This window comes from Oreochromis aureus, linkage group 22, assembly GCF_013358895.1.
Source record: "Oreochromis aureus strain Israel breed Guangdong linkage group 22, ZZ_aureus, whole genome shotgun sequence".
NCBI lineage: Eukaryota > Metazoa > Chordata > Actinopteri > Cichliformes > Cichlidae > Oreochromis > Oreochromis aureus.
Window position 1 is genome coordinate 15269825 of NC_052962.1, and position 27502 is coordinate 15297326.

A 27502-nucleotide genomic window follows, 5' to 3' on the forward strand; every position below is an offset into this window, starting at 1 on the left:
GGTCAAATAGAAGCACTTGACCGAGATTATATGAAAGCCTCCTCCATGCCCCAGTCGGCGCCTCAGTCTTTACAGACGGAGCGGGTTTCCTGTCCGGATATCAGATCATCTCATTTGGCTTCAAGTATAAATGCCCCAAAATTTACTGTGTTCATTCACGAAGGGTATACAGACTAGATTTAAGAAGGATGTACGCGGCAAGTATGCGTCATGGATCGCAGTCAAAGCTGGCCACTCGTTTGTATGTTTGCAAACACCCCCAGCACAAAATTGTTCATTTTAAATGGTGGTCAATAATAATAAAGATCATTATACATAATATGTCGAATCAATTGTGTGATCAGTTGATCTGTGATAACTTGAATTCTTATTACGTGAGCAAGTCGAAAAGACTCCACGGAAACGAAGGAAATACATGTTGTTGTTGTTGTTGTTTTTTAGAACCTGCTGTCCTTCCCTTATATAAATAGCAAATCCACAGAATCATCTCACCTGATTTAGAAGATTCATTTATAAGTGAAGCAAATTGCGGGAGTTGCACATTTGTTTGTGAATCCACGTAAAGAAAAAAAAGAATTAAAATCCACTCGATAGTTTAAAGTATAATCCGTTATTTGACGATGATTTGGTAACCATGAGGGTCATTTATATTTGTGAACGAAAGTAGAATATTTGAAGTCGCCCATTATTATTTGAGCTTAGATACAACAATCAAAAAAAAAAAAAAAAGAAAGAAAGAAAGAAAGAAAGAAAGAAAAGAAAAGAAAAAGAAAAAACAAAGAAACTCGGCGTGGCGTCCGCAAGATGTTAACTTCTTGAGAAGATCATTTCAGGGCCGAGCAAGCTGAAAAAATATACAACAGAAGAGGAAAATACTGAAGGTTAATGTGGTGTAAAAAGGCGACTTTTTTTTTTTAGAAAGAAAGCAAGCAAGCAAGCAAGAAAGAAACGCAGGTCGGGATTTGCGTTATTTGACGCACACTGCGCCTGTTTTTAGACCCCAAATATATTTTTCTCTCTCCTCGTTTAAGTAAAATTGAACTTTTTATCAAATTTTATCAAATTTTAATTTTATCAAATGTCCTTTCAAAACGATCCTTTAGATGGAAGACGAGTCCGTTTTTTTCATGTTGTGGGAAATCGCAACTAAACGCTGGAACTCAACCACAGATCTGGAGAACTGGTTACCTATAAGAAATAAAATAACTAAGATCTTCTAAGAATAGTCACAATTTCAGATCTGGGTTTAGTTGCCGAATGCTTTTAATGTAAGGAATATTGAATTTTCTATTTCAGTATTCTATTTTGTACTTTGTGTGGTGTTTTTTTTTTTTTTTTAATGAAGATGAAATCCTTTAATTTCCCTTTACTCGCGTCTTGGTTCTTTCTCGTATTCCTTGTTATTCTTTCAAATGATCCCCTTTGTAAATGTTCGTTTATTCCCCCCACTACAGTCCACTTTATGTCCTTTTGTCTAGTCCCGCTCCTCCTGGCGCCTTGTTTCTCAGGACACCCTCTGCAGGCTAATCCAGCCTTGTGATTCTCCCCTGACTAGCCGGAGGCGCTCCCGTTGACCGTGGAGTTGGTCAGTTTCGCTCTGTAGCCCTTGTGTGGTCCGCCAGGCCCCTCTGTCATCGCCCTCGTTTCTGTCACCTGTGGATAAATCAACAGATGTTCGCTTAATCAGGTTCACATTTGCTGATATATTCCAGCTCGTTCGTTTGTACGCAACCAAGTGCGAGCTCTGATTGTTTCATGTTTCAGTCTGATGGTTTTATAATCCCCCCAGCAAGATGGTGGCGGCTGAGCAAGCCCATGTACAATTCAAGTTCAAAAACACTTTATATATTAATGTAGTAGGATTTTTTAGGAAACACAAGCAGACGAATTTGCAGTTTGAAGAACTGCTTTGGCGAAATAGAAAAAAAGAAAAAAGGAATGATTAGTCTAGGCTAATCTATTGGCTATTTTGGTAGTGCAGTTCCCGGCTGGTTTATGCGCAATGAAGCAAAGTGTTTAGTAAAATTGTGTTTTATTGAAAATATAGGAACACGCTCATTAAAAAAGGCACAATCAAACACCTGTGTTCTTTTTGTGATGGTCGACTGTTTGTGTATCTGTTTAGACTAAGGAAGACTAAAGATTTTGAGATGAAGAATCTAGTCAATAGATCCTCTGAGGTGCAGGTGTGGTGGCCCATTTTTCAGCCACAGAATGAAAACAAAAACTAGCCTGTAGTAAAGCTTTGAGCTTTTTCTTTTCCTTGAAGACTAAAACTACAGGAGGTTTCACTGCAGGAGATTGAATACTCCTATTTAGCCCCCTTTACGGCCTATAGGGCCTACCTGACAGGGCGTTAAACTGTACTTTCAGATCCTCCCCACACTTGATTGTTTACTTGTTGTCTGACAAAGTTTTATGGCACAAGGATTGGGCAATCTACACGTCGCATTCTCTTCCTGACTAAAAAAAGAAAAAAGAAAAAACAATGCCAAACTATGCCACTATGCCAAACCAAGGACTCTTATTTTGAAGTGTTGCTATGTTATGCACAATTTTCTTTAATTGCGTGTTTGTTCTAAAAAAGCAAATCCAGTGTGAGTTTATACGTGCTGTGTGTGTTAAAGAAAACACAACAAGGAGACTTTAAGGTCAGAAAAAACGAGTGCCCTTGAGTAAAGTCACTCATTTGTCTGTCTTGGTGTCAAATCTATTGAATAGTCTCGCGTGGTTATGTCTTATGTCCCACCCCCCTTTATTATTACTACTATTGTTATTATTATTACCATAAAAATATCAACTAGATGTTGACTGTGGATACTAGGAAATCTGAAATCTAAGATGTCGCTTTGAGCACGAAGTCACACAAGGAGTGTGTTGTTTTCTCTTCTATTAATAATTTAGATAAAATCTAAAAACCACAGCAGATCATTGGGGCCCACACCTCTAATAACAGACATACTGTTAGTTGCTTGCAGTTATAAATTCACGTTATCAGGCAATCTTGCGACTCAAGGCATGAGTGGATGCAAAGGCAATTAAATAGAACTCCATCCGGGGCAAATGGAGCCCTTTGCTCTTTGTGAAGGACCCCCTCTCTCCCCGAACTTGAAGTCGACCGAAGAGACAAAGCTTTGGCTTTGAGAGCTTTTACGCAACGCCAGACGGCAGTTTTTTTCTGACCAAAAACAACACACGAAAGGCGGACTGAGGATCCACAGAACGACTTCCTTTAACCAAAGCACATTTGACATAAATCTGGCTCTCAGCTCACTTGTATCAACTATTTTATGATCACTGTCTTTGTTCAAATTAACAAAATGTGTAATAATTTCTAGACATTTCTTAGAGACATGCCGATTTATTCAAAGGAGAACTCTTACCTTAGCTGTGTACACATGTTTCTATGTTGCTGAAATTCCCCAGCTGCTGACTTTGAGTCAGTGTAGGTGGCGACTTCCTATCACGCTTGACCGGTTTTGTGGTGTCTGTCTGGCTTGAGGGGAAAGGCGCACAAGAATACTATAGCAGCTATAAAAACCCAGGTCTGTGCAGTGCTGGCTTTGGTTTTCCTGGGCATCCTGTCCTCAATTACAGCTTAAAAGCTTCGGCACAACTCTTAGAATTTGTCTGGATTGACCGAGAGGCGGAGCGTGTGACCGCAAAGACACTCAAGTTGTTTGTGTCCCTGCAATTTATCCATATTAAACTGCCTGTAAGGGTCGGGAGCGATTCATATCATGTTTTTTCTGTCTTTCTTTTTGACACAATCGCTGGGTTCTAGCATTAGTTGGTTCTCGCACAGTATTAGTAGTATGTATGATATTTCAAGGTCATGTTTCACATGTGCCATCAAGAGCCCCTCGAATCCCTATATGCACATTGAGCAGTGGGGGCAGACCAGCCGCGGCGGTCTTAATCCGAGCTCAGGTCTCTCATTCACAGCACATTAGAGTCAGGTTGCAGCCTCTCCAAAACAAGCTCCACGGTGGCCTCAGAGCAGGGAGCCGGGGAATGTGCACTGTGGCGTGTTTCCCCAAATCAAATAGCAGAAATGTATTTCACAGAATTAAACACATTTCTTACCTTGCTTTACTTTAGTTTCTGTGAGGAATAGACCTTTATTCTAAGGATGTCTATAGGTTTTCTCTCCATATGACAATCTAGACCATTTGGATTATCAACATCCAATACTTAAAAATATTCATAGAGGACATTAGTTACTAACATGTTCCGAGCTATAACTGTAAAAATACTGACAGCTCTGTTATTTTAAAATAATCCATTAATATGTGTTTAGAAACGACTTTACACGGTGGTGAGAATTACGTAAATGTTTTTCTTTGTTCGTCAGGCTAAAAATATTACGGAACTGGTGGAAGTTGTTATTTGTCAGTACAGAATGATATCTAAATTTCATGTAAATTTCTGGACGCCGTCTTCTTACTTAACAGTGCACATTTGGATACATATTTGGACCAAAATGGTGCGAGATCGCCATGCGTAAAAGCGGAGCGAGCTTGAATGTTGCAACTTTAAAAGCTGCCAGCAGATGCATAAAATTGTTAACTTGAAGCAAAGCAGAAGAGCGAGGCGAAACCCGTTAAAAATGGAACAATGTTGTTATTCAGCAACAAGCTAATGAAATATGGACATTGAAGCATTCTGTATTTAGGCAACAGACTTTAACTATCAGCTGATGAGTATTTTTCTCAACAATTCATCGCTGTTGCTTGTGGAGTATCTGTCAGTTTCCTCTAATGTTGTGGGTACGTATTAACTATCACAATAATTTCAAGTAAACGTCTTAATATTATTATTTGATAATCCATTAATGGCGCAAGGTTTTATACACACACTGTGTGTTTTATGTCTTGAAGTTAGAAACTGTTCCTCGACCTATCTATTTTAAAGACGTTTTGAATTTATCCTGTCAAAATTCCAGTTTGGTCTTATAATGGTTCTAACACAAGGCTGTGGCCAGCTGAAACATTAGCCGTTACTTTGAACATGACCCTGATAACCAAATGCCCACTCAGCCAAATGCTGTGCCGTAAAAGTCACCTAATGATGACCACTCGGACATTTCTAAAAGCGGACTTTACAGATAAGCTGTTTTCTTCCTCTGATAATGTGTTGTTCGAGTTATATAGTTCATATTAGTATAATTAGATAGAGTTTGGACAATGTAGTGTTCATGATCCTTCTTTTTTTCATTTTGCTATTAAAAAAACCTTCATGCACATTTCCCCCCCAGAAAGACTGAAAAGTGATTTCAGCATCTGATGTGTAAAAAGTCTGCATAAAACTTTGACTGCAACAGGCAGCATCCATTTATGGTCCATCATTCTCCTGACTTGGTTGCATGTTAAGGAATTTATTTTTAAGCAAACATGGCGATAAAAGCACCAATGTCAAGCTTTAGGACACACAGCAGTCATGTCTCTTACACTCCTACACGCACACACTCTTTCCTGCAAGCGCACGCGCGAAGTGGCGCGCGCTCACACACTATACGCACGCACACACTGCACGCACACACAAGTGGGGCCTGAAAATCTGTCAATTTCTGCCGTGTGGTCGGTCACGTGACCTCCTCCTCCGTGGAGTGGATGGAGATGACTCTCCACGTCAGCCTACGTCTCCCAATTTCTGCTTAGCGAACCTGCTTCAAAGAGGCAAGAGGCACGGCGCTTCAGAGCCATGTTCAGGGCGGTTATAGAGGAATCGTAGCCCAGCATAGAGTTGTAGAAGTGGGTGAATACGATGATGGATTTTGACGAAAGGGTCCCCGTCGGATCGAACATGTATCTGCCCAGCTGCACGTATTATGTGTCGGCGGGGGCTGATTTCTCCGGTCTTCCATCGTTTTTGTCCCAGACCCCGTCCACCCGCCCCATGACATACTCCTACTCCTCTAACCTGCCGCAGGTTCAACCCGTCAGAGAAGTGACATTCAGGGACTATGCAGCCATTGATGCATCCGGTAAATGGCCGCACCGGGGGAACTTGCCTCAGTGCTACCCCAGCGCGGAGGACATGGTACACCGGGACTGCCTGTCAGCTCAATCCGCCGTCGTAGGGGACATGTTCGGTAAAAGCAGCCCAGCAGCCGCCGCTGCCGCATACCACCACCACCACCATCACCACCACGCGAGCGCTGGCTCCGCTGCCACCAATTTCTATGGGAATGTGGGCAGAAATGGCGTGCTGCCGCAAGCTTTTGACCAGTTTTACGAGACGGCGTACGGGAACGCGTCGGAGAGCTCCTCCGCGAATGGCTACTCAGGGGACAAAACGGCGACCAAGCCTCCCGGCTCCGCGCAGGAGGAAGCGCCATCGTGCCCGGACAGCGAGGCGAAGGAGCAGCGGGATGAAACGAGCAGCCCGGAGTTGTCTTCCGGCAACAATGAGGAGAAAACCGGCGGCAGCAGTACGTATTAAAGTCAGCGCCTCGGTTATGAGAGAAAGTTTGCAATCTTGCGCGCCGCTGTTAAAAATTTTATATGCTGTTTTATAAGCATATAAGGTTTATAGAGGGCCTGCAGACCCCCCCACCCCCCCCCATCCCCTCCCCACCCCCAACAAAACTTTGTTATAAACTGCAGGATCACGTGTTTGGAGTTGAAATTGGCCGTGAAAGACACCAAGGAGGATATTTTTCTGTAAAACTCCCTGATGTTTACCAATATATAACATATGCATATGTACCCAGTAATACCCAGCAATGAGTTGCTATACAGACCCGCGTTGATTATATCCACTTATTATGACCGTGCTTGTTTCACGGGTTCTTAGCGTTAAAAAGAGCCCTTGCATGTAATGAGGGTGGTGCCTCTGGTTTAAGGTTTAGCACACACGAGCTCTTATGTTAAAGCTATCATGGAGCTGCTGTTCCCACTTGTACGTTTCCCCTTTATTTGCTCTGTAAAAATACAAAAAAAACAAACCAAAAAAGCTTCAATGTTTTCACGTAAAACTCAATGCAGCAGAGTCTAATTTACCTGCGTCTACCACAGGCTTCTACTTTAAAGTGAACTTGTTGTTTTCACTTGCTAGTAAAGGTCAAAGCCCAAGTGTATTGTCTAGCGAGCCAGCAGCGAATGGCTTGGTAATCTTTCCAGTGTAATATAATATCAGTATATATGACACTTGAAAGGCTGAAATGGGAAATATGTTATTAATGCTTCATGTTCAGGAAATCCTCTCATGCGTAATCTGGGCGACATCCCACCCGTATAAATCTCTTTCTGTAAAATAGTCACGGCTAATTTGAAGTGTTTAGATTTTCTGTGACGCCTGTATTTCTTCTTCTCCCTCTTCTATTTTTGTGGCTTTCAGGTGGACAGAGGACCCGGAAGAAAAGGTGCCCTTATTCCAAATATCAAATCAGAGAACTTGAAAGAGAATTCTTTTTCAGTGTGTACATAAACAAGGAGAAGCGGCTGCAACTGTCTCGGATGCTCAACCTGACCGACCGACAAGTAAAGATCTGGTTTCAGAACCGTCGCATGAAGGAGAAGAAACTGAACAGAGACAGATTACAATATTATACGTCCAATCCTCTGCTTTAGAGGGGCCGGGGAGAAGACGGCCACAGCTCCATTAGTCCTCTGCTTGTGGGACTGGTTACGTTTACAGACTGACTGACTCGCCTGGCTGTGACTCTCCCTGTGTACATTGTGTACCACATTGGCCGCAGCAGCAGCAGCACTGCTCGATGGTTAATTTCAAGTTCGAGGACAACAGTATCTTGTGATCTGAAATACTCAAACAAAGAGGGAGTACGAACAGTGGCGGTCCGTGGACTTTGATTTCGCTCCTCATTGTCTCACTTTTGAAAATGTAGATTTTTTTGACATCGCCAAGACTGTGTGTTTGCGAAGGCCTTGTTCATAATGTGACCTAAGACGCTTCATTTTCTTTCGCGCGAGAAAAAAAAAGAAAAGAAAAGAAAAAAGAAGTAATGAATTGACTCATCGAGTGTATTTTGTAATCAAAAGATCTGATTTTTTTTCTCCTGTTTTTTAAATCAGAAAACTTGTGGATTTAGGCTGATGGTGAATATCTTGCCAACCGAATCTATATTGGTGTGACCAAATAATGAATCCGACGGATGAGAATAATGTGGGTTTTTTCTTGTTTTGTGTGCTTATTTATTTCGTAGCCTCTCGTTTACCATCTTACTTTAATGTCACGGCTATCCAAGTTAAAATCTGTTAATACGCGCAGACTACTGGGATCACATGTTGTAGTCTGAGCTGACCTCAAAACGAGCTTTTGTCGTATTTTCTGTGCCCTGCAAACCAAGGATTAGCAGGCTAATTTTGTATTTTGCGTATCTTTCAATTTCCAAATCAATTCTAAGGTGTCTCTTTTGATTTTATCAATCCAGTATTAATAATCCAGTCCGATGGGTCCGTGTGGATTTGCACAGGTACACGCCCCGAGATGTTCACAACAGGTAACCTTACGCGGTGGGCCCCTTCGTTTTAAACAAGACTTTCAGTTCACGATTCTTGAATCTTGGTAATTGTCGTTTAAATAAAACAGAAAAAAAAGAAGAGAAAAAGAAAGATGAAGATTAAAAAGATTAATTTTCAAATGTACCGTCAGGGCGAGGCTGGCCAGGATGATCACACTGAATTTAACTGCTTGGTCTGCCCGAAATATTGTGTATCATATTATATTTCCAAATAATAAAAAGTGGAATAATTACCGAAAATCAACTTGACTTGTATTTTGTCAGTGACTTTGCTTTGTCAATTGTATATATATATATGTATATATATGAAACTCACACTTACAGCACAATCACAATGAACTGCCTACAGGTATGAAGCAAAACAACGTAAACAATGAGTTTCAGTGAATTTAAAGGCTCAAATACGAAATATTAACCAAACAGTCGCACTCTCTACCACACTACTGCAGATTAAACTCCTTCTGTGTGAATGAAGCAAAATCAATAAATTATTAAATAAATACCCAACAATTCAGTCTTTGCCAGCTGTGTGCTCAGATAGCTAACACAAATATAAAAACAATAATAAACCTAAATCGATACTTAAATTATGTTTGTGCTGCTGTGCTCTCCAAATATTTCTCAGTCTCGCTTTGCTGTATTTTGAGTTATATAACATATTTTGCAATTCTTGCATTCCATCTAAAGGAAATCTTTGTTACTGAATCTGTGCAGATAGCTTATAGGTCACCTTTTATCTGTCACAGTCACATTTATTGTTGCCAGCACATTGCACCATGTGTACTTTATTCTCGAATCTTTTCTCTCTGCTTGTGTCTGTTCGTGTGCGCAAACTGTCATTTTGCTGATTGGCTTTGGAAACGCTCTCCAACTGGAGTCTCCTTTGGCGAGGGTCGCCATATTTGCTGTTGTTATCGCTGTGTTTATGGGAGCTAGCCGCAGCGCATTGGCGTTCATATATGACAGTCAAAAGGGCCATAAACCCAGGGAGAGAGGCTGAAGTTTATGGTTGCCTCTCGCTGCCATAGTCCGGCCTTGCCTTGCGCATCCTTTACTGCGCGCTGGAATTCCGTCCCTAATTACGGGACATCCTCCCCGTTGCCGCAGCAACGCGGCCATAAAAGCTGTCTGAGAGTCTGGAGCATTTGTACAATTGGAGTGCAGTGCAATAAACCGTCTGAGACCCAAGGTTATTAACTGTGTTACCAAGGAGGCGACAGCAACGACAGGCAGAGGACGGATAGGAAAAGCTTCTGCTCGCTCGCTGCACCGGCTTCATTTGAGAGGCTTTTCCCTGTAGCGTGGTTTATCCACCTCAAATCATTCCTGGGGAAAAGGCTGCACTTGGGATTGGACTCTCCTACCACCGGGCGGCGCTATTGGGACCAATGTCACGGCCTTGGATCTTTTGATCTCCAAACTCACCTTAAAAGCAAACAGGTAAAAGTCGACCGGGAAGCCTGGAGCTTGAATAGTTTTGCTCTGCACTAAAACAAATAATTGTATGTTCATCGCTTGAATTCGTGCCTTGCATGCAAGCCCTGTTAGTCTGAGATAAGAGCCTCTTTTTTTAGTTTAGTTTCCACATTTTTCCTCTGGTGCCCAAAGGCTTACGCGCTAGAGAAAGTCTTCCTGGGGGCCCTAATAAGGCAGCACATCTGTGCCAAGGCTTCATGCTGCATGTGCTATTCATTTTGCTGGGCTAGAGCTTTTTAATGGTTGGAGTGTAGCATAGCCGCCTTGTACCTGGAGAGATCTGCAACCCCTCCCAAGTCTAACCACAAATGTTTTGTATTTCGGGAAACTCTGCCTTAATTATTAGACAAAGGTGGACACAGCTCGTACCTTAATGACACAAACTAGCCAGTGGGTGCTGGAAGGAAAACAAACGGTTTCATTTTTCACATACTAATGCAGCTCATCTTAAATCACAGCAGTCACCTCTGAGATCATTCTTCTCCGTGCTCTTCCTCTTAAAGGAATCCACTAAAATCATTTGACGTCGTTCCAAAACACACGATTCCCTCTCTACGTGCCAAAGCTGTGATTAAAAAGGTCGATTTGATTGCGATAGGGCAGCAATCGCGTCTCCTTTTCCTTCCTGTAATAGACACTATAGGGCTGAGGTCTGAGGCTATTCTGTCTCAGTCCAAGTGGCGAGTGGCTATTCTAAACCCTAATGCGTGTGGACCCAGTCTCTCTTTTCTCTCTCTCTCCTTTGTCTCTCGTGAAAAATAAATGCTTCCGCTTGGATGTAATAAAACGCCGCGTTATTGTTCATAACTGCACTCGGGACGAACATGATACGATTCAAACGGCCTCTTCGGCCACGATTATATGGGCCTGATCAAAGCCAGTGGTCAGACTAAACTGTGTTCAGGATATAATAGTCGGGCAGCTGTGAAAATGAAGATTTAATAGCTACAATTAATAACTGCAACACAACGATATCGATAGGCCCCTGTGCCACTACAACATCATGAAGTGTGCGGGCCAAAACACTTTAATACCAGGCACACATAATTAATTGAGGTATTTGGTTTCCCTGTTGGCTCATGTGTCCCACGAGCAACAGGCCACTGTGGGGAAAAGCGCACATGATTTTAAACCTATTGTTGTTCGTTTATCTGTGTCACTGGGCTAACACTGTTGTGGTTCATTTTATGTTTTGGGGGGAATTTTACGAACGGCCGCTCACGGCCTTTATTCTGAAATCTCAAAACGCCTTTTAAAAAAATACAATTCCGTAATAGATCATTTTCTTCTCAAATTGGCCATTGCATTATATTCTCATTCGCATAAATAACCCACATCCAGCCTCAGTCATTTAAGTAATTTGAAGTATGCGCGCACTGAGCAGCAGCGATTGACAAACGTCCGCCGTGACTCGGTAAAACTCCAAGTCAGTGTACATATAAATGACAGAAAACCTAAATGGGCTCAATTTATGAATAAATCCCGAATTTCGTCTTTTTTTTTTTTTTTTTTTTTTTTTTTTTTTTTTTTGCAAAACAAACTGGGGGGGGGTGTTATAGGGGCCACCTGGGCCTGGTAATGGCAAAGCTGCCCAAGATTAACTTCAACCTGGAGAAAGAGCAATGGAGTGCACATGGCCAAGGACAGGACAAGATGGAAGGAGAGGTTTATTGTGGACCTTATTGCCCCAAATTGGACAGGATGGCTTGTGTATGTGGAAGCTTTATGTCGGCTTTACTGTGGCGCAAAGGGACCTTTCCCTCACAACAAAGTGATCAATATTTTGGCAGATTAACAAATATAAATTTGCGTAATGAAGTCCGCCTTGAGTTTTTTTTTTTAAATGTTTGTAAGAAAGGAATCCAAACAGCGCAGTGCTGTATGGTGATATCATTTGTTGTGTTTGAACGAAAGCACACGCAGGCTTGACCTTTTTATCTGTTGCACGTAATGATTACTTGAATACAATTAAATACATTCTATATTTTACGTTTGTGGAGAAAAACAAACAAATAGCATAATTATTGCGTTCTCTAATTTGAAATGGATAGATTGAAAAAAAATGTGTTCATGGTTTTAGTGTAAAATCTGAAATTTTATGCACACAGGTTTTATATAAAATTAAGAAAGTGCCTTTAGAGGCTTTGGTGGATGAAGAGTAGAAAGCCAGAGAATTTTAGAAATTTGGTTTTTAAATGATTTAATTATTTAAAAACAAATTCTATGTATTTGTGCATTCTTCAGTTGCGTTCACACCCATCGACAATGTATTTTCTTTGTCACGCGGCACTGCTTTTAATTTTAGCGGATTTTCCAAGAATTTAATTTTTTCCCAAACTCTCAAGTGAAAAGTGATTTTACTACAAACATGTATAAAGTGACTTAGTACAATAAACGATCCGGACTAAACTGAAAATATGAACTTTTCAGATGCATCATCTCCCGGATGTTTGATAGCCATCACTATATCTGTAGGCAACAATATTCCAAACATTTCTGCTTTTTATTGCAGAGGAGCTCAGACTTGCTTTGGGCTGCAGGATGGACAACATAAAACAAGACATTTTGCCAAAGGCGAATTCTCCCTACAGTCAAAAAGACTTTATTACCGTTAAGCTTTGTCTTGTGCCTTTGTTGGTGTGTTTCAGCAGGCTCACACATTTTAAATTGATTTGACACCTTAAAGCTACACCGGCTTAAAGCGAAATTGTATAATAAATTGTATTATTTGCTTATATTTTCCCACTTACATCACTTTTATCGTTCAGGGGCTTGGCAGGTTATAAATATAGTACTTCCTACTGTCCTGTATAGCTAAGCATTGTGCTAACATTTGATTTGCATTGCATTTGTTGGAAAGTGGATGTCAGTGCTTCAGGCATTAATGCAGTCGAGGTAATGCTTCCAAAGCTTTTCTAAAGAACACATGCACGAATTACACAATTCAAAAATATGCATGGGTGTTTTAGAACTTCTGAATCGCGTTGCACCTCGTCACTTCAAGGTAGCGCATAAGGAGAGGTGAGGCACTGATTGCTGTGCTGTCTTCTTTCTGTGCCTCAGCTCCAAGATGGATATCGTTACGTAGCCCCAGAGTGGGAGGGACTGCCCATCTTCCAGCTTTTCCATTGGTTTCACAGTCTGCTCGGCGGAGAGGGGGTGCCTCTAATCATATCCAGCATGTTTTGCACAAGAAATGTCAGCCAGAAAGGGCTACCTTCTCTCTTCGCCAAAATACACCACAATAATGTCATGTTCGGACAGCCCGTCAGGAAATGCGTTTCTAGTGGATTCTCTGATCAGTGGCCGCAACGAGAGCGGCGGAGGTCACTACACCGGGAGCGCCCTGTGCGTGCCTCACAGCACTGCTACAGAAGTGCCTTACGGACTACACAACTATGGATACTTCCCAGGTATGGGTAAGCGGAGCGAGGTGGGTCCACAAAACGTGGTTTCCGCCTCGGGCGCCTACATGTCCACCATGGAAATGTGGATGGACGCACAGAGGTCATGTCGGATGGACCAAGATCACCCGGTAGGTCCTCAGGTCGCGCCCTGCTCGTTCCCGCAAAATATAAAGGAAGAAAGCACCTACTGCCTGTACGAGCAGGCGAAGTGCCCTAAAGCCTCCACCGCTGAAGATCTCACATATTCAAGGTTAACTGTAGCCGGCCAAGGGTCGAGTTCTTGTACAGTTACCGATGGCGGCGGCGGGGGCTCAGTGCCTGTGCCGGGCTACTTCCGCTTGTCTCAGACGCACGCACATTCTCATAAACTTTACAACTCCAGCGGCCCCCAGTCGAACCCTTCCCATTCCCATTTTGGCCTACACCCCACTGCTCCAGCTCGCTTCCACACGCCTCCAACCTCGACTTCTGCTCCAGCCACGGCACACGAGGGGAGGAACACCGAGGGGCCCGTGTCCTCGGGAAACGCAGACCTGCAGCCTCACGCTGCGACGGGGACCGAGGAGGCACGCGACTCCTCGGATGGAGACGCCTCGTCAGCTGAAGAAACAGAGGAGAACGACAAAGAGAGAGCAGCACAGTCTAATAAAGGTAATGTCACGGTTCGTCTGCGCACTTTTGTTTTGGTAGCGTTCAGGTAGAGTGGGGCTTTTTAATGACACCTGTCAAGTTTTATTTTACTGGTCAGGGTGAGGTGACAGTGAAGACACAGGTCTGTAAACACTGCTTTTGCATATCACGTTGTTTCTTATGCTAACAAGACAAGATTCTGCGAGATGTACCTCTTAAATTAGCGTGCATTTTTTCATGAATACACAGGAATTGCACTGCATAAAATTAAAAGCGAGAGGCAGTGGTTGTGAAGGAAAGTTTAATTTTGCGTAATTATACAAACCTACAGAGTGACATGAAACTCTTTATTGTCGTTATACAAGCACAACAAAATTAATAATACAAACCTACAGAGTGATATGAAATGAAGTACGTCATATGATGCACGTTAAATACCTGCAGCTTTATCCAGTGGTTTTTTTTTTTTTTTTTTTGACTGCTGCATAAAAAAGGGCCCGCATTTATTATTGAGGCTTTTATGTTTGTCCAGTGCTCTAACGTTTCTGTAATTTGCATCCATTTATGATACCAGAATAATGTTTGTGTCCCTGTTTACGATTGGCGGAAAATTATGTATATGTTGCTATAACATCAACTGCAAGTCTGATGAATGTAACAAAGAAACTATACTTTCCGCATCACACACACACACACACACACACACACACACACACACACACACACACACACACACACACACACACACACACACACACACACACACACACACACACAGAGTAATCCTTTCATTTCGTACTTATAATCAGAAACATTTATGACATGGTTTATAACACTCTTATACTCTGTTAATATGCAGCTAATGTTAAGTCTGTTTTACTCTCCACTCCAAGCGTGCAGTAGTGTTTTATTATAAGGTCACTCATTATCTATTTAGATAATGTCAAGATTTCAAATGCAGTTCATCAGTTAACTCTTACATCCACATTTTAACACGTTATAAAACATTTATTAAATGCACTGCTTACCAAATATGGGGAATTTAAGGTAAAGTGTTGCCTGTTGTTTTAATATAAGCGCAATGCAAACATATAGATTTTTAAAAAAAACAAACTATGCTCTTTGTCTGCCTTTCTCTCTTACACACAGTGGAGTTTCTCATGTTTACAGTGCGTAAACCCGTTTATCTACCATTTTCTTTAGGAGACACAAAAAGTGAAAACACGGCCAACTGGCTGACAGCAAAAAGCGGCCGTAAGAAACGTTGTCCATACACCAAGCACCAGACACTAGAGCTGGAGAAGGAGTTCCTCTTCAACATGTACCTGACCCGAGAGCGCCGCCTAGAGATCAGTAAAAGCGTCCACCTGACGGACAGACAGGTCAAAATCTGGTTCCAGAACCGCAGGATGAAGCTGAAGAAAATGACGAGGGAAAACAGGATCCGGGAACTCACCTCCAACTATGGATTTTCGTGATGAACGAGGGAATCACGATGAAACACGAGAAGTAAAATAAAATTTAAAAACAAGATATATAGGTAAAATAAATTACATCCGCCACCCCACACCTCCTTGTTCACACAAAGACTCGTTCCACCGTGGGGTGCAGCGTCCTTTAATTTCCAAACACGCTCAATGTCAATGAAACGTCCTCTGTGAGCTACTGAGAAAAAGAAAAAAAGGATCATCTGAATGTTTTTGACTCTGTTTTTACCCCTGATTGTGTTTTTCTTTTTATATTTTCTTTTTGTATTGTTGATCCGTCACCTTCGTCTTATGTTTGGGTAGTGTCGTCAGTGCAGTTAAATCAGTGCAGTGAACACCCAACACACACACACACACACACACACACACACACACACACACACACACACACGCACTCACACATGCACACACACATAGACCTGCGCCCTGGAAAGTGACGGGGCAAATCATCTTTTTCATCTAAATTTGTAGAAATAATTTTGAAAAAATATTAAATTTCAAACTGCATGATAAGAAGTTTTTATTTTTTATTTTTTTATTTTTTCGAAGCAAATTTAAACCAATCTGGAATATAATGCCCTTATATAACCAGGGAGAAATGAAAAAAAAAATCCTTCACCCTGTGACCATTAAATGTAGTACTATAAGTCTAAAAACTATGTATGAGCTGAATGTATAAATTGGAACTCCGTTCGCGTTGAGGGCGTTTACACGAAAACAGTGTGCAAAGTGAAGGAGGAATGTTCCTTTTTGTATATTTCTGTGTACATATGACATTGTGTCTCTTTGTGTAATGCTTAATAAATTATCAGCTCGCACTGAACCGAAGCCGTTTGAATTTTTTCTGCTGTGTCCGTGTATGTTTTTCTATAGAAAGAGACAGAGACAGAGAGAGAGGCTGGAGGGGGAAATAAGTCTTGTCACAAATGTAAAGTTCAAAAATAACAGGCGCTCCTACACTTGATATTATTTCTTTATTCATTTTTGAGTGTGTGTGTGTTTGTAGCAGCTGAGCAACAAACTGTTTCTAAGCACTACTGCACTGGCCATCGGAAATAATTAAGATATTAGGCTATAAGCCGTCTAGCTGCATACCCAGCCGGCTATTGTAGAGTTTTATGACTGGCTGGTATATGAGCTTTCTCCCTCTCCTCTAAGAGCTGCTTCAGTCGTGAGAGAGTCTTTCGGACGGAGAGGAGGCCCGGCTCACAGCTTGAAAACTGAACTATGCAAACACACTGTGGATAAAACACGATTTCTGCACAAGTCTGGGAATAACTGGGATTAACGCGAGGATCGCGGTAAGTTCATTCATTGCTGTAAATTTGTCCATTTTGCGCCTTGTTGCAGCGGGTTCACTGGAGTGCATACAGCCCATACAACACTGTTGTGGCTTTCTCAGTACATTTTTTTTGCACACATGATGACCGAAGCGACGACCACGGTGCATTATGAACTGGCTGGCTGTGCTTTCTCTCGAGGCCCGGATCGACTGTCGAGTGGTTTAGGTAGTTTCATGTTGTTGGGGTCCATTTCTAACTCTGCAACATGAAACTGTCTTAATTGCCCCAGTTACATACATCGAAACCGAAAGTGAAGCAAATCTGGGTGATAAAGAGGGTGAAATCTGCTTTTTTTAAAAGTGGGAAGAGGTGTTTTGGTGACACGTTACAAACCTTCCTATGTGGAAATCAGGGAGGGGTGGCTGGCTGTTGTGTACAAGCTCAACCTGTCTTCCGTGGTGTTTTCTTTGGAATCCTCCACTTGCTTTGCTTTCCTTCTTCTTCCTTTTCCTCTCTTGCTAGAACAGTCTGAGTGGGCACGTGTGCTGAATATCAACGTGATCAAAGCTGAGTTGCATTATACATTGTGGACTTGGGATTAAGGGTAAAGCCGTGAGTGTTTTTCGTGAGTAGTAGTGACGCAGACACGCCAGACAAGGCCTCGGTTACGACCACTGCAGTGGAGGGGAAGGGGAAGGTGAATGGGGCAACAGCGACCTCCGTGGGCAATGAGACCGGATGCTTCCACTGCGCAATAGTGGCTCAGACAAAAGGAGGGGAAGGGCTTTATGGTGATATTTAGATCCGCCAGACAGGCTGTTATCTGCAGAGGCAAAAGAAGTGAATAGCCCCTGCGGTAAACTGAGTGAAAAAAACACCCTGATTTAGGTTTACAGCCTTAGAGCCATTGGCATAGTGGCGTCTTTTCCTGCTCTGAAGGTGTTTGTCTATTCGAACTTTTAGTGCACAAATAGGCGCACAGCCGCTCCTTTCCCCCCTTCGGCTTGTTTGATGTCTAGCCAAATATTGTGCAAGTACCAACGAAGTGATAGCCCGCATCTAGAAAGCAAATTATGGACACCTTGTGCTTTCTTCTGTCTTCCTCTTTTAGATGCATCAGCAGAGAACAGATAATTTCTACGTGTTGAATTGCCTGTGGCCTTGTGGGGGAGTTGGCCAAGCTCTCAGTTTATTTGCGGGTAATAAAAAAAAAACGGGCATGCAGTACGTGAAAACTCAAGGTTGCTTCTTTGAAACCTGCAGTAGTTAAATTCTCAGGTTTAGGATTTAATGGACACGACAAGCTTAGGCTTACAGCACCATGTTTTTAAAAACACAAATAAATTCTGTGTTAAGTTCTAAATGGGAAAAAACTGAAAATACAGTATATTAAATGTATCCTGGTGCAGGCCATTCCCCGCGCTATTTCCTTTTAAAAGGGGGAAACCACAAACACCACATTACATTTATTTTTAGCTGCATATAAGAGTAACGTTACACCGACGCCCTGGCACCTAGCTGGTATTACAGATAATTTGTTAATGGCAGAGATGATACAGGCGTATACTAAGTGATAACGGCGGTGTAAATAATAAACGGGTTAGAATCAGGCTCTGGTATTTTTTAAAATAATAATTACATATATTATTTATTAGTTAACCACTTCTATAATTTCAAAAGTTTTAGCGAGCGTGTTTGAATTCAGCGGATTATTTCAAATCAGCAAAAGAATTATGCATTTAATTTATTTCTATTTTCTATTTCCTTCTTTAAAAAAACACACACACACACACACACACACACACACACACACACACACACACACACACACACTAGGCCTGCTTCACGGCACGTTATGTTTATATTTGTCAAGAAACAAATATATATATTATTAAATTCATATATAATTAAATTCAGTTATAACGTAACTGATAAATCTACTAAAAATACTCAAATAAGAAAACCTATTATTATTCTTTTTAAAATCTGATTTACCAAAAATAGAAAAAATAAAACAAAACATCCTTTCAATTCTCCTGAAACAACGACACGTTTATTGATGTAGTTAACATAGATAATTGACATAGTTAATTTAACGCTATAGTGTTTGTAATTTTTTTTTTTGACGAAAATACTCAAACTCCTGCAGGAGCGTTAATTTCGTGGAAACTTCGTGTATTGTAATGAGGTTAATTAGGCGTCAGAGACTTAGTTCCAGCGTGTACGGTGACCTGAAGTAGTCAGGAAGCTTGGTTGTGGTAGAAAAATAACCCTATACGAGAATTTTCCATGTAGTCTGCGCTTAAGGTTTAGCTCACATAGGAATACAATTTTGTCGAGCTAAACGTTTAACTGAAAACTACTCAGCCTTAGGTATGTTTCATTATTGGCTAGCTTTTTGTGCGTATGATATATATTTAATGCTTTAAGCTGTAGCAAAGAAAAACCTGCAGAGGAAAGCGTCTGGCCTGTGGGGAGAAAAAAACTGTTATAAACTGTTATAAAAAAAACGATTCATAATTCACTAGTTAGTCTTATTCAGATCATTGAGCTGCAAAGTTTCTGTGATGTGGTGCTGTTTAAAATGCGTTTTGGTGAGCAGCGATCGTAGGGTGCTTACGTGTCCTATAAAACGTCTCGTAAAAGAAGGCTTCCAAATACATTTTGTATCGTTTTGGATAACCGAGAGGGGATTGGAACTGCAGCAAGTGCCAATAAGAAGGAGCCTGGGGTCATTTATTTTATTCATTCATATTTTTCATCTCGCATAGCAGTTCCTGCTCAAATCTTGATAATTCTTAAAAAATTGAAGTTGTTATAGGAGAGAGGGTGAGTATTTAATGACCGTAGGGATTGATTTATCCTTTATTGTTCAGCCTTATGATCACGTGTGTCTGCTACCCAATGGCATGGCAGCCTGTCTCCCCATTACTTTCCCACTGTAGTTCTCTGTGGAGCGAAGTTGCTACTTGATTTCTCCACATTGTTATTTTGTGAGGTTGGGTTTACTGCGTGTGTATGTGTGTGTGTGGTGTGTGTGCGCGTCTCGCTTTTGCATGCATCCGCTGTATGACTGTGTACATGTGAAAGTGTAATTTTTCTGCCATGTCGACATCTGGAACGCTGACTAGTTACTACGTCGATTCCCTCATTCTCCCCGAGAGCGAGGAGCTCTCTGTGCCGAGGTACACCTCCGGTCCTGGGCTCCAGCACGCCAGGCAGCATGCCTCCATCAGCGACCCCAGCGAGGTCGGGACTTGCACCTTCCCATCCAAGCCCCAGGTATTCGGGCCGTCGTGGAGCCACGTCCCGGCTCAGTTTCCAGCCACCGTCTCCTCTGTGTATCATCCCCACTACGGGCATCCCCAAGGCCCAGTAGGTGGAGATACAGATGGCCGGTATCAATCCTGGCTTCTGGAGCCCATGTCCGGTTCCCTGCCGTTGACCGGATTACCGACGACCCATCACTACGGGATCAAACCGGAGGGACTGGGGACGCGAGCTGAAGGAGGGCTGCCCGGATCCCACACGGCTCTGCTGCTCTCTGATTACGCCAATGGCACCGTGGCGTCAGCATCACCGGTGGAAAAGGACGAACTCTCCGTCCAGGCAGGGGATTTGAGCGGAGAGGGGGAAGAGAAACCGGGCCTAGATCCAAGTAAGTCAAAGCAGAGTCTTTTATGACATTTGCACAACATAAAGCCGTGGGGATTGGGGTGCCTTATGGGGGTGCGCGTCCTAACAGATGCCATTCTGAACGTGCCATTTCCTTATGGGGGGCTGTTAATAGCCCAGCTCACATTGCTGTATTAGATAACCTCTTGCAGCCTTTAAAGTGAGCGTGAACAGCGAGGGAGGCAGAGGGGAAAAAACATGGACGGGGAGCTGTAGAGCTGTGGATATAACTGAATTTACAGGCGCACATCCGCTTTTATTTTATTTGCCAAATTCTGAGTGATGTATTCTTATATATATATATATATCAATATATTTGGTCAGTCAGAAGCTCAGGACCTCACACCAGTGTCGCACCCCACTCTTTTCAGATAACCCAGTGTCCAACTGGCTCCACGCGAGTGCCACAAGAAAAAAGCGCTGTCCGTACACCAAGCACCAGATCCTGGAGCTGGAGAAAGAGTTCCTCTTTAACACCTACCTGACCAGGGACCGTAGGTACGAGGTGGCGAGGCTGCTAAACCTCACCGAAAGACAGGTTAAAATTTGGTTTCAGAACCGCAGGATGAAGATGAAGAAGTTCAATAAAGACGGCGCACCGAAAGACGAGTGACTGAACCTTAGACAAAAGCAGCATTAGACTGATAGCGAGCTTGGTGTGTAAGAGCTCTTAACTTTGCTGGACCCTGTTTTTAAACAACATTGTCGTATTGTTCTTAATAACAGCTATAGGGTTATTTGTCTTGTAAAAAACAAAAACAAACAAACAAAAAAACAGCATGTTGGGCTTTAGTTTTTTGCAACTACCTTTATATTGCACAGTTTTAACAGTGCACCCTCGTTTTTTTTTAACTTGTTCTTTTCTCGTGCTGATTTGAATTAATACCTCGTTAAAGTGTATTAGTTGGCCTTGCCCCTGTGCTTGTTTGTGTATGACTGTTTCTAGCTCTCTGTGTTCCGGATTGTAGCTATATTTGTTGTCTGTCTCAGAGCCAACTGAGCGTATAGTTTGTAAAAAAAAAAAGTATTTTATTGTTGTTTCTCTCTCACTATTAGGATAAGCATTTGACTGAATTTGAGTCTAACGTTAGAAACTGTAGGGAAAAAACAGAGTAAAATAGGCGCATAAATACAAGGAACCTCCTGAGAACTCTTATGAAATTTCAATATATATATATGATAGGCTAGAAGTTGTATTACATAACATGATTGACTACCTATGTCTTTCAACTACCTACATGGACCTTTGTTTTGCAGTGGTGGGTTGTAGTAGATTTGTTCGCATTACTGGACTACGTGTGACTGAATTTCAGGGAGTCATTTTCAAAGAGCGCAATATTTGTTAGTGAGTGCAAATGGAAGAAAACACTGTAGGCTAGCTACTCATTTTTAATACCTCACGGTCATGCTGACCGTCTGACTTTTGGTTCACAAATGTAATTTGTACTTTATTTATTGAATAAAACAAATTATATCTGCGACTACAAGCATCTTACATTCATATCTTACTGCACCCTCACATCAGTCTGCATTTCATGCTTTCATAATATTCGAAATCCTGAATTCTTGGTACGCAAAAAACCAAAAACTAAAAACTGTCAGCTGGCGCCGGTTTGCGCTGCCAAAAAATATGACCCGTGAAAATACAAACACAAAAAATAAAGTAATAATAAACAGTTATATTTGGATGATGCATACTTAGTGAAAATGAGCTTTTTTGTTTGCTCTAATATTTTTAATTTGTAAACAGCAAAAAAAGCAAAAAAAAAAGCAAAAAAAAAAAGAGTGTGTACCCACACACACACACACACACACACACACACACACACACACACACACACACACACACACACACACACTAATGAAACCTAACACACCTAGAACACTGTGTGTGTGTGTGTGTTGGGGACAGAGCTGCATCTTGGCAGAGGATGTTGTTAGCTGTATACAGCCATAAAAGACAATTACCGCTATAACCTTTTATGGGGTGCAAAGCGCTGCGAGGCGAGAGGACACAAAACAAAAAAAGACACCGTGGGCTTCGACTGCAGAAGCCCAAAATAATACAGCCGATGTGTTTCTCCTCAGCTCAGATATGACAAGGCCGCTTAGGCTAATCTGTCATGAGCCATCACAGACAGCGCGAAACAATTTACAAGAAGAGGAAAAAACCCCGCATTTTTTAAATGTATTTTTGGAAATTTAGGAATTTGTTTAAACACACACACGCACACACACATTTTGAGTTCAAACTTTCCAACTGGCTTTGGAGTAATAGTGTAGTTCTAGTTTAAAATATGGCCCCTTCATTTTAGTGTTAAGACTGGTTCAAGTCTCTGCATGCTGGAGAAAATATTTGGCACAAAAAAGAGACCAGCAAATCCGATCTGAGCTATAGTTGCACAGTGTCCTGATCGATCAAAGACAGGAGGAGCAGGTAATTCAGCTTTCATTAAGGGTCTGTACAGAAACTATCGATTATGCTGCTTGGAGGCTAAGTCGGACTTTAGTCCACAACCGGAGTGCTGTTGTGACGCGTTGGGGGGGAAGCAGATGGACCCAAACTTCAAAGACTCGGCCAGAGACAGTGCAATAAAACGCCTGGTCTGCTATACTGTCTGGCATTCCAGTTTTAATGGCTTTATGGCCGTCCAGACACAATTAGGCCGCTTCCAGAATGGCACCCATTTGTTTTTTCTTCTCTTTCTGTGAGACTGCGGTCTGGACAAAAGGCCCGAGCGGAAATGATCAGTTTTATTGGATTCTCCTCGACGGGGACGCGCAGGACTCACGGTCATTTGGAGGGATCCTTTGTTTCTACCTGGGAACCTTCCGCCCCTTGCTCCTTTGCCGGGCCTTCCTAAAGGAAAAGGCAGCAATAAAGTGAACAGCTAGTTTCAGACACAGCAGTGAGACTTGTGTCTGTAAACACGAATATGTTGCAACACTGGAGCTTTTCTCCAAATCATACCCAACATAAACGAAACGTCACCTCAGTGACATCCTCCTTTCCTTAATCTGCTGCATTCTATCGGATTCGGCATTAAAATAACAACGTCTGCGCAGTGCTGCCTCCCCAACGCTGCAATCCCCACGAATCACCAGAGGGTGGCGACACTGTTCCACATCACCCCTTTGCTTTTTGTAACACCCCCTCCCTAATGAGCCTGCACTGGGAACAAACTAGCAACATTTTAAGAGTCCAGAGAAATAATTTCACACCTTTTTACAGTCTCAGTGCAGAAGCTGCTTCATGAACCTGCAGCTCTGCGGGGAGGAATGAAACAGTCTGCACACACTGTGGCTGCTGGATTACTTCTTGCACACCCAAGTAGTCGCTCTGTTCACTCTTGTCGTCCTGTTGTCGTATTTAAAGGTAAACGCTTTAAATTAAATAATTAGTTTAACAGCAAGACTTTGCTAAAATCGGCATCCTCCTGCCCAATTGTTTATTAATTATTTCAAGGATGTATATGTTTAAAATATGATATAATATGTGATTTTTTTCTACACGGAATATTTAAGTTTACAATCCGTATTATTATTATTATTATTATTATTATTATTATTATTGCTTAAAATATTATTAAAAATAACAAAACTCTTACCTTAAAATAATATTAGTTAATAATTAGATAATAATATTAGTAAAGTTACTACTACTAATACTACTGATAATTATTATAGACGGTAATCGTAATTATTTAAGGTAAAGTAGTGATATGTAAATATTTTCAATTTAATATTAGTAATAATTTTACAAGCATGATTTGTGGTAATTTATTGTCCATTTATAGGTAACAATATAATCTAATTTTACCACCACCATCACCACCACCACCACCACCACCAACAACAACAACAACAACAACAACAACAACAACAACAATAATAATAATAATAATAATAATAATAATAATAATAATAATAATAATAATAATAATAATAATTTGTGAAGCACTTGCTAACACGGATAGACAAATGTAATGAAAACTGACTAGTCAAAATGTGTTTTAATGGCACGAGCCATTTTGTAAGACCAAAAGAAAATATACAGATGTTTTTATGTGGCAGATAAGAAACTATTTTTTATAAATATACTATAGTTTTAGAAATATTTCTATAATTACTACTAGATAGATAGATAGATAGATAGATAGATAGATAGATAGATAGATAGATAGATAGATAGATAGATAGATAGATAGATTCACTGAGGTACTTGAAATGAAAAAGAAAGCAGAAAGCTTATAAAACGATGATTAGTGATGATATGAGGAAACAAACCCATGAGAATTAAATTCAGACAGTTACCCTAGGCTTATCGGGACCGTGTGAATTTCTTGCATGTGTGTTTATATCTGTGTGCGTGTTTATGTGTCTGAAGTGTTAATCCCACTCCGCAGTCCTGTGCCATAATAAAACCCACGTCTGTGCTGATTGGACGAGAGCGACCAGGCCGGGGTCACATGGGTGAGTTCTTTGGTCCAGAGTAAAAATGGGGTTTGGTGTAAATCTAGGGTGTATTGCTGTCATCTATCACACTACCTCGTAAAAACGACACTGAGGATTCTGGGCCAACAAATCAGAGAGAAAAAAATATGAGTTCTTATTATGTGGATGGTCTTCTTAGCAAATCTACGACGGGCAGTTCCCTGTTCCCAAACGTGGAACGAGCTTCTTGCGGCATCGGACCCCGTGGGGACGACCATAGCTCTACTCGGACTGCTGCGGCCATTGCATTTGCGCCATCCCTCTCTGGAGTTTACAGCGTTAATAATACAGTGTACCAGAGCCATACTGTGTTTACCTGCGGCTATGGCCAGGGGCAGAGCGCACACACGTCACACTGCAGCCCGTTTGACCAGAGCCGCCTGTTCAGCGACAGCTGCTGTCACCCTGGGACCGAACCCCTCACCTCGTCGCCGGACAAACAACACCGGATGTACCCCTGGATGCGAGCATCAGGTATGTGCTGTTTCAAAGCCCCCGGGTCAGTGCTCTTACAAAACATTGTGATACTTAGACTGGCCGTTAGTGGTTCAATTAATTTCGTGAAGCCATTGGTGTTGCATGGAAAGAATCGTAAAACTTTTATTGCGCAACTAATGAGTTCTGCAGCCATAAATTCATTTGGCCAGTGCTTGTGTGTGTTCAGTACGCAGAGACCTTGCCGCTGGGGGTTTTCTCTGCACTCCTATTACTCTTACAGCCTCTTCTCCCCTTTGTGGTTGTAAAAAAGACCGGCCTGTTGTGTAAATCAGCTCTCCTGCACTCTGCAGCTCCTTTCTAATTGGTTCTGCATTGCAGAGGCTCTGGTATTTTCAGAAACCTGGATCAATATGCGCCACTACTGGCCGCTACACGGGGAAGTCAGATGAAAATGAAACATAGAGGTTTTGTAATATTTTTTGAAGTGGGAGGTGTGGGGCTGTAAGTAGTTTCTTCGGTGTGTAGAGCCTGGCTGGCTTTTAATTGGAAAGGCATGCAGAGTATCAAAGGAGGCATGAGCCAAACACCCCAGCAGGACTACTTTAAATTGTTGCAAAGATGCTTTAAAAAAAGTTGTGTTAGCGAATGCGTGTGTGTGTGTGCAGGTGGTAATGGAGTAATTACAGGCTGCAATTAAATATGCACTTAAAAATGAATCAATTATAGACATTTAAATCTGTGGGTTTTTATTGTAAGATCCAATTTTAAGAACACTTTAATTAAAAAAAAAATACAAATACAGTCCCACATTACAATAACGTTATTTCTGTTCACGCATCTCATCTTCCACAGATCCAAATCGAAAGCGAGGACGGCAGACCTACTCCCGGCACCAGACGCTGGAGCTGGAGAAGGAGTTCCACTTTAACCGCTACCTGACCCGCAGACGCAGGATCGAGATAGCCCATGCCCTCTGCCTCTCAGAGAGACAGATCAAAATCTGGTTTCAGAACCGCAGGATGAAGTGGAAGAAGGACCACAAGGACGAGCCGAGCAACGAGGAACAGCACTGTGATATTCAGGCACCGTCGGAAGGCAGGGAACCCAAAGCTGAAGAGACCCGAAGCGGCCGTGTTGACTTAGGAACAACTGCAAAGTAACAGAAGAGACGGACAGAAGATCAAAATAAAGAAACATAATGTGTTAAATATTGTCTTGGAATGCATCGAATTTCTGACATAACACTTGGGCACTTTTTTTTAAAGTCTCACTAATCATTTGAGAGTAATCCACATTTAAACACTACACTGCTTTTCTGGATTTCATATTTAAACCAGCACTAAAAATGCTTCACGTGACAAATAATAACTACCTACCCTAACTAGTCTGTATTTTTATATCCTCCGCATATATCGCATAGGAGTACTACAAATATGGCACATTTTGGACTACAGAAAACTACTACTGAGTTAACATTCCTTCAACAAAAACAAAACTACCTAATATTTACCTTATAATTTTCAAAAAGTGACACGGGAATGTAATCATGAACTGAGCTGGTGATTTAATTGATGGTTTCCTGTTTTCCACCGCGGTCGTATTTTCTGAAGGGAAGGAATACAATTCATGTGCCTTATTTTGAATCGGGTAAAGGCGAATGTTTTAGTTAACTGCCTTTGATAAAATAATTACTGAGTTTCTTCTTCGCCCCCCCCACCCCCTTATAATTAACATGGATTTTAATCCGCCTGCTAGGGGTGAGGATTTAACTATAGACGCAAATATTTGTTTAGTTTTGCATGTAACCTACCTCAGATTCCTCACCCGCTCACTATACCGTCAGCGATTGTGCCGTAGGCTACTGTGAAGATGTAGCTTTACAGATTAGGCTTATAAATACATGTACCGTTACCCAGCTGGCAATATCCATCATTTTATAATCGGAGAAATAGTCCAGTACAGTGAGCAAACGCTGCTGGCTTTCAATAAAAAGTCTGCTAGGCCTGTAAGTAGTCTGTCCTGTAAATGAAGTGAACGCGCAATCATTTAATAAAAATGCTTTTACCCTCTCTATTTGGTTTCATTCCATATTTACCGTGTTTATTAAAATATCCATGCAAGAAAATG

General features: G+C 41.7%; 4 protein-coding genes and 1 long non-coding RNA gene across 6 annotated transcripts; 4 read left to right on the top strand and 1 right to left on the bottom strand.

Annotated features, from left to right (window-relative positions):
* Window positions 1-1245: 1245 nt before the first annotated feature.
* Window positions 1246-3643, bottom strand: LOC120435916. The gene is made up of 2 exons (XR_005610015.1): window positions 3384-3643; window positions 1246-1653 (listed from the first exon to the last, which is right to left on the bottom strand). It is a non-coding gene; the product is annotated as an uncharacterized LOC120435916 (long non-coding RNA).
* A 1723-nt stretch (window positions 3644-5366) lies between these two features.
* hoxa11a (homeobox A11a) lies at window positions 5367-8743 on the top strand. The gene is made up of 2 exons (XM_031756114.2): window positions 5367-6433; window positions 7342-8743. The coding sequence occupies exons 1-2, from the start codon at window positions 5767-5769 to the stop codon at window positions 7572-7574; spliced, it is 900 nt and encodes a 299-aa protein (XP_031611974.2). The 5' UTR covers window positions 5367-5766; the 3' UTR covers window positions 7575-8743.
* Window positions 8744-9690: 947 nt separating this feature from the next.
* Window positions 9691-16308, top strand: LOC116332993 (homeobox protein Hox-A10). 2 transcript variants are annotated; one of them, XM_039605196.1, is made up of 3 exons: window positions 9691-9925; window positions 13025-14019; window positions 15202-16308. In XM_039605196.1, the coding sequence occupies exons 2-3, from the start codon at window positions 13158-13160 to the stop codon at window positions 15474-15476; spliced, it is 1137 nt and encodes a 378-aa protein (XP_039461130.1). In that variant the 5' UTR covers window positions 9691-9925; window positions 13025-13157; the 3' UTR covers window positions 15477-16308. The 2 variants fall into 2 exon arrangements, with proteins under 2 accessions (XP_039461130.1, XP_031611968.2); XM_031756108.2 differs by lacking the exon at window positions 9691-9925 and having other exon boundaries at window positions 12923-14019.
* Window positions 16309-17066: 758 nt separating this feature from the next.
* hoxa9a (homeobox A9a) lies at window positions 17067-21924 on the top strand. Its single transcript, XM_031756117.2, has 2 exons — window positions 17067-20426; window positions 20815-21924. Exons 1-2 carry the CDS (start codon window positions 19874-19876, stop codon window positions 21054-21056), a joined length of 795 nt encoding a protein of 264 aa, XP_031611977.2. The 5' UTR covers window positions 17067-19873; the 3' UTR covers window positions 21057-21924.
* Window positions 21925-22301: 377 nt separating this feature from the next.
* On the top strand, window positions 22302-27444 carry LOC116333004 (homeobox protein Hox-A7). Its single transcript, XM_031756122.2, has 4 exons — window positions 22302-23819; window positions 24850-24916; window positions 25077-25411; window positions 26228-27444. The coding sequence occupies exons 1-4, from the start codon at window positions 23723-23725 to the stop codon at window positions 26533-26535; spliced, it is 807 nt and encodes a 268-aa protein (XP_031611982.2). The 5' UTR covers window positions 22302-23722; the 3' UTR covers window positions 26536-27444.
* Window positions 27445-27502: the final 58 nt, after the last annotated feature.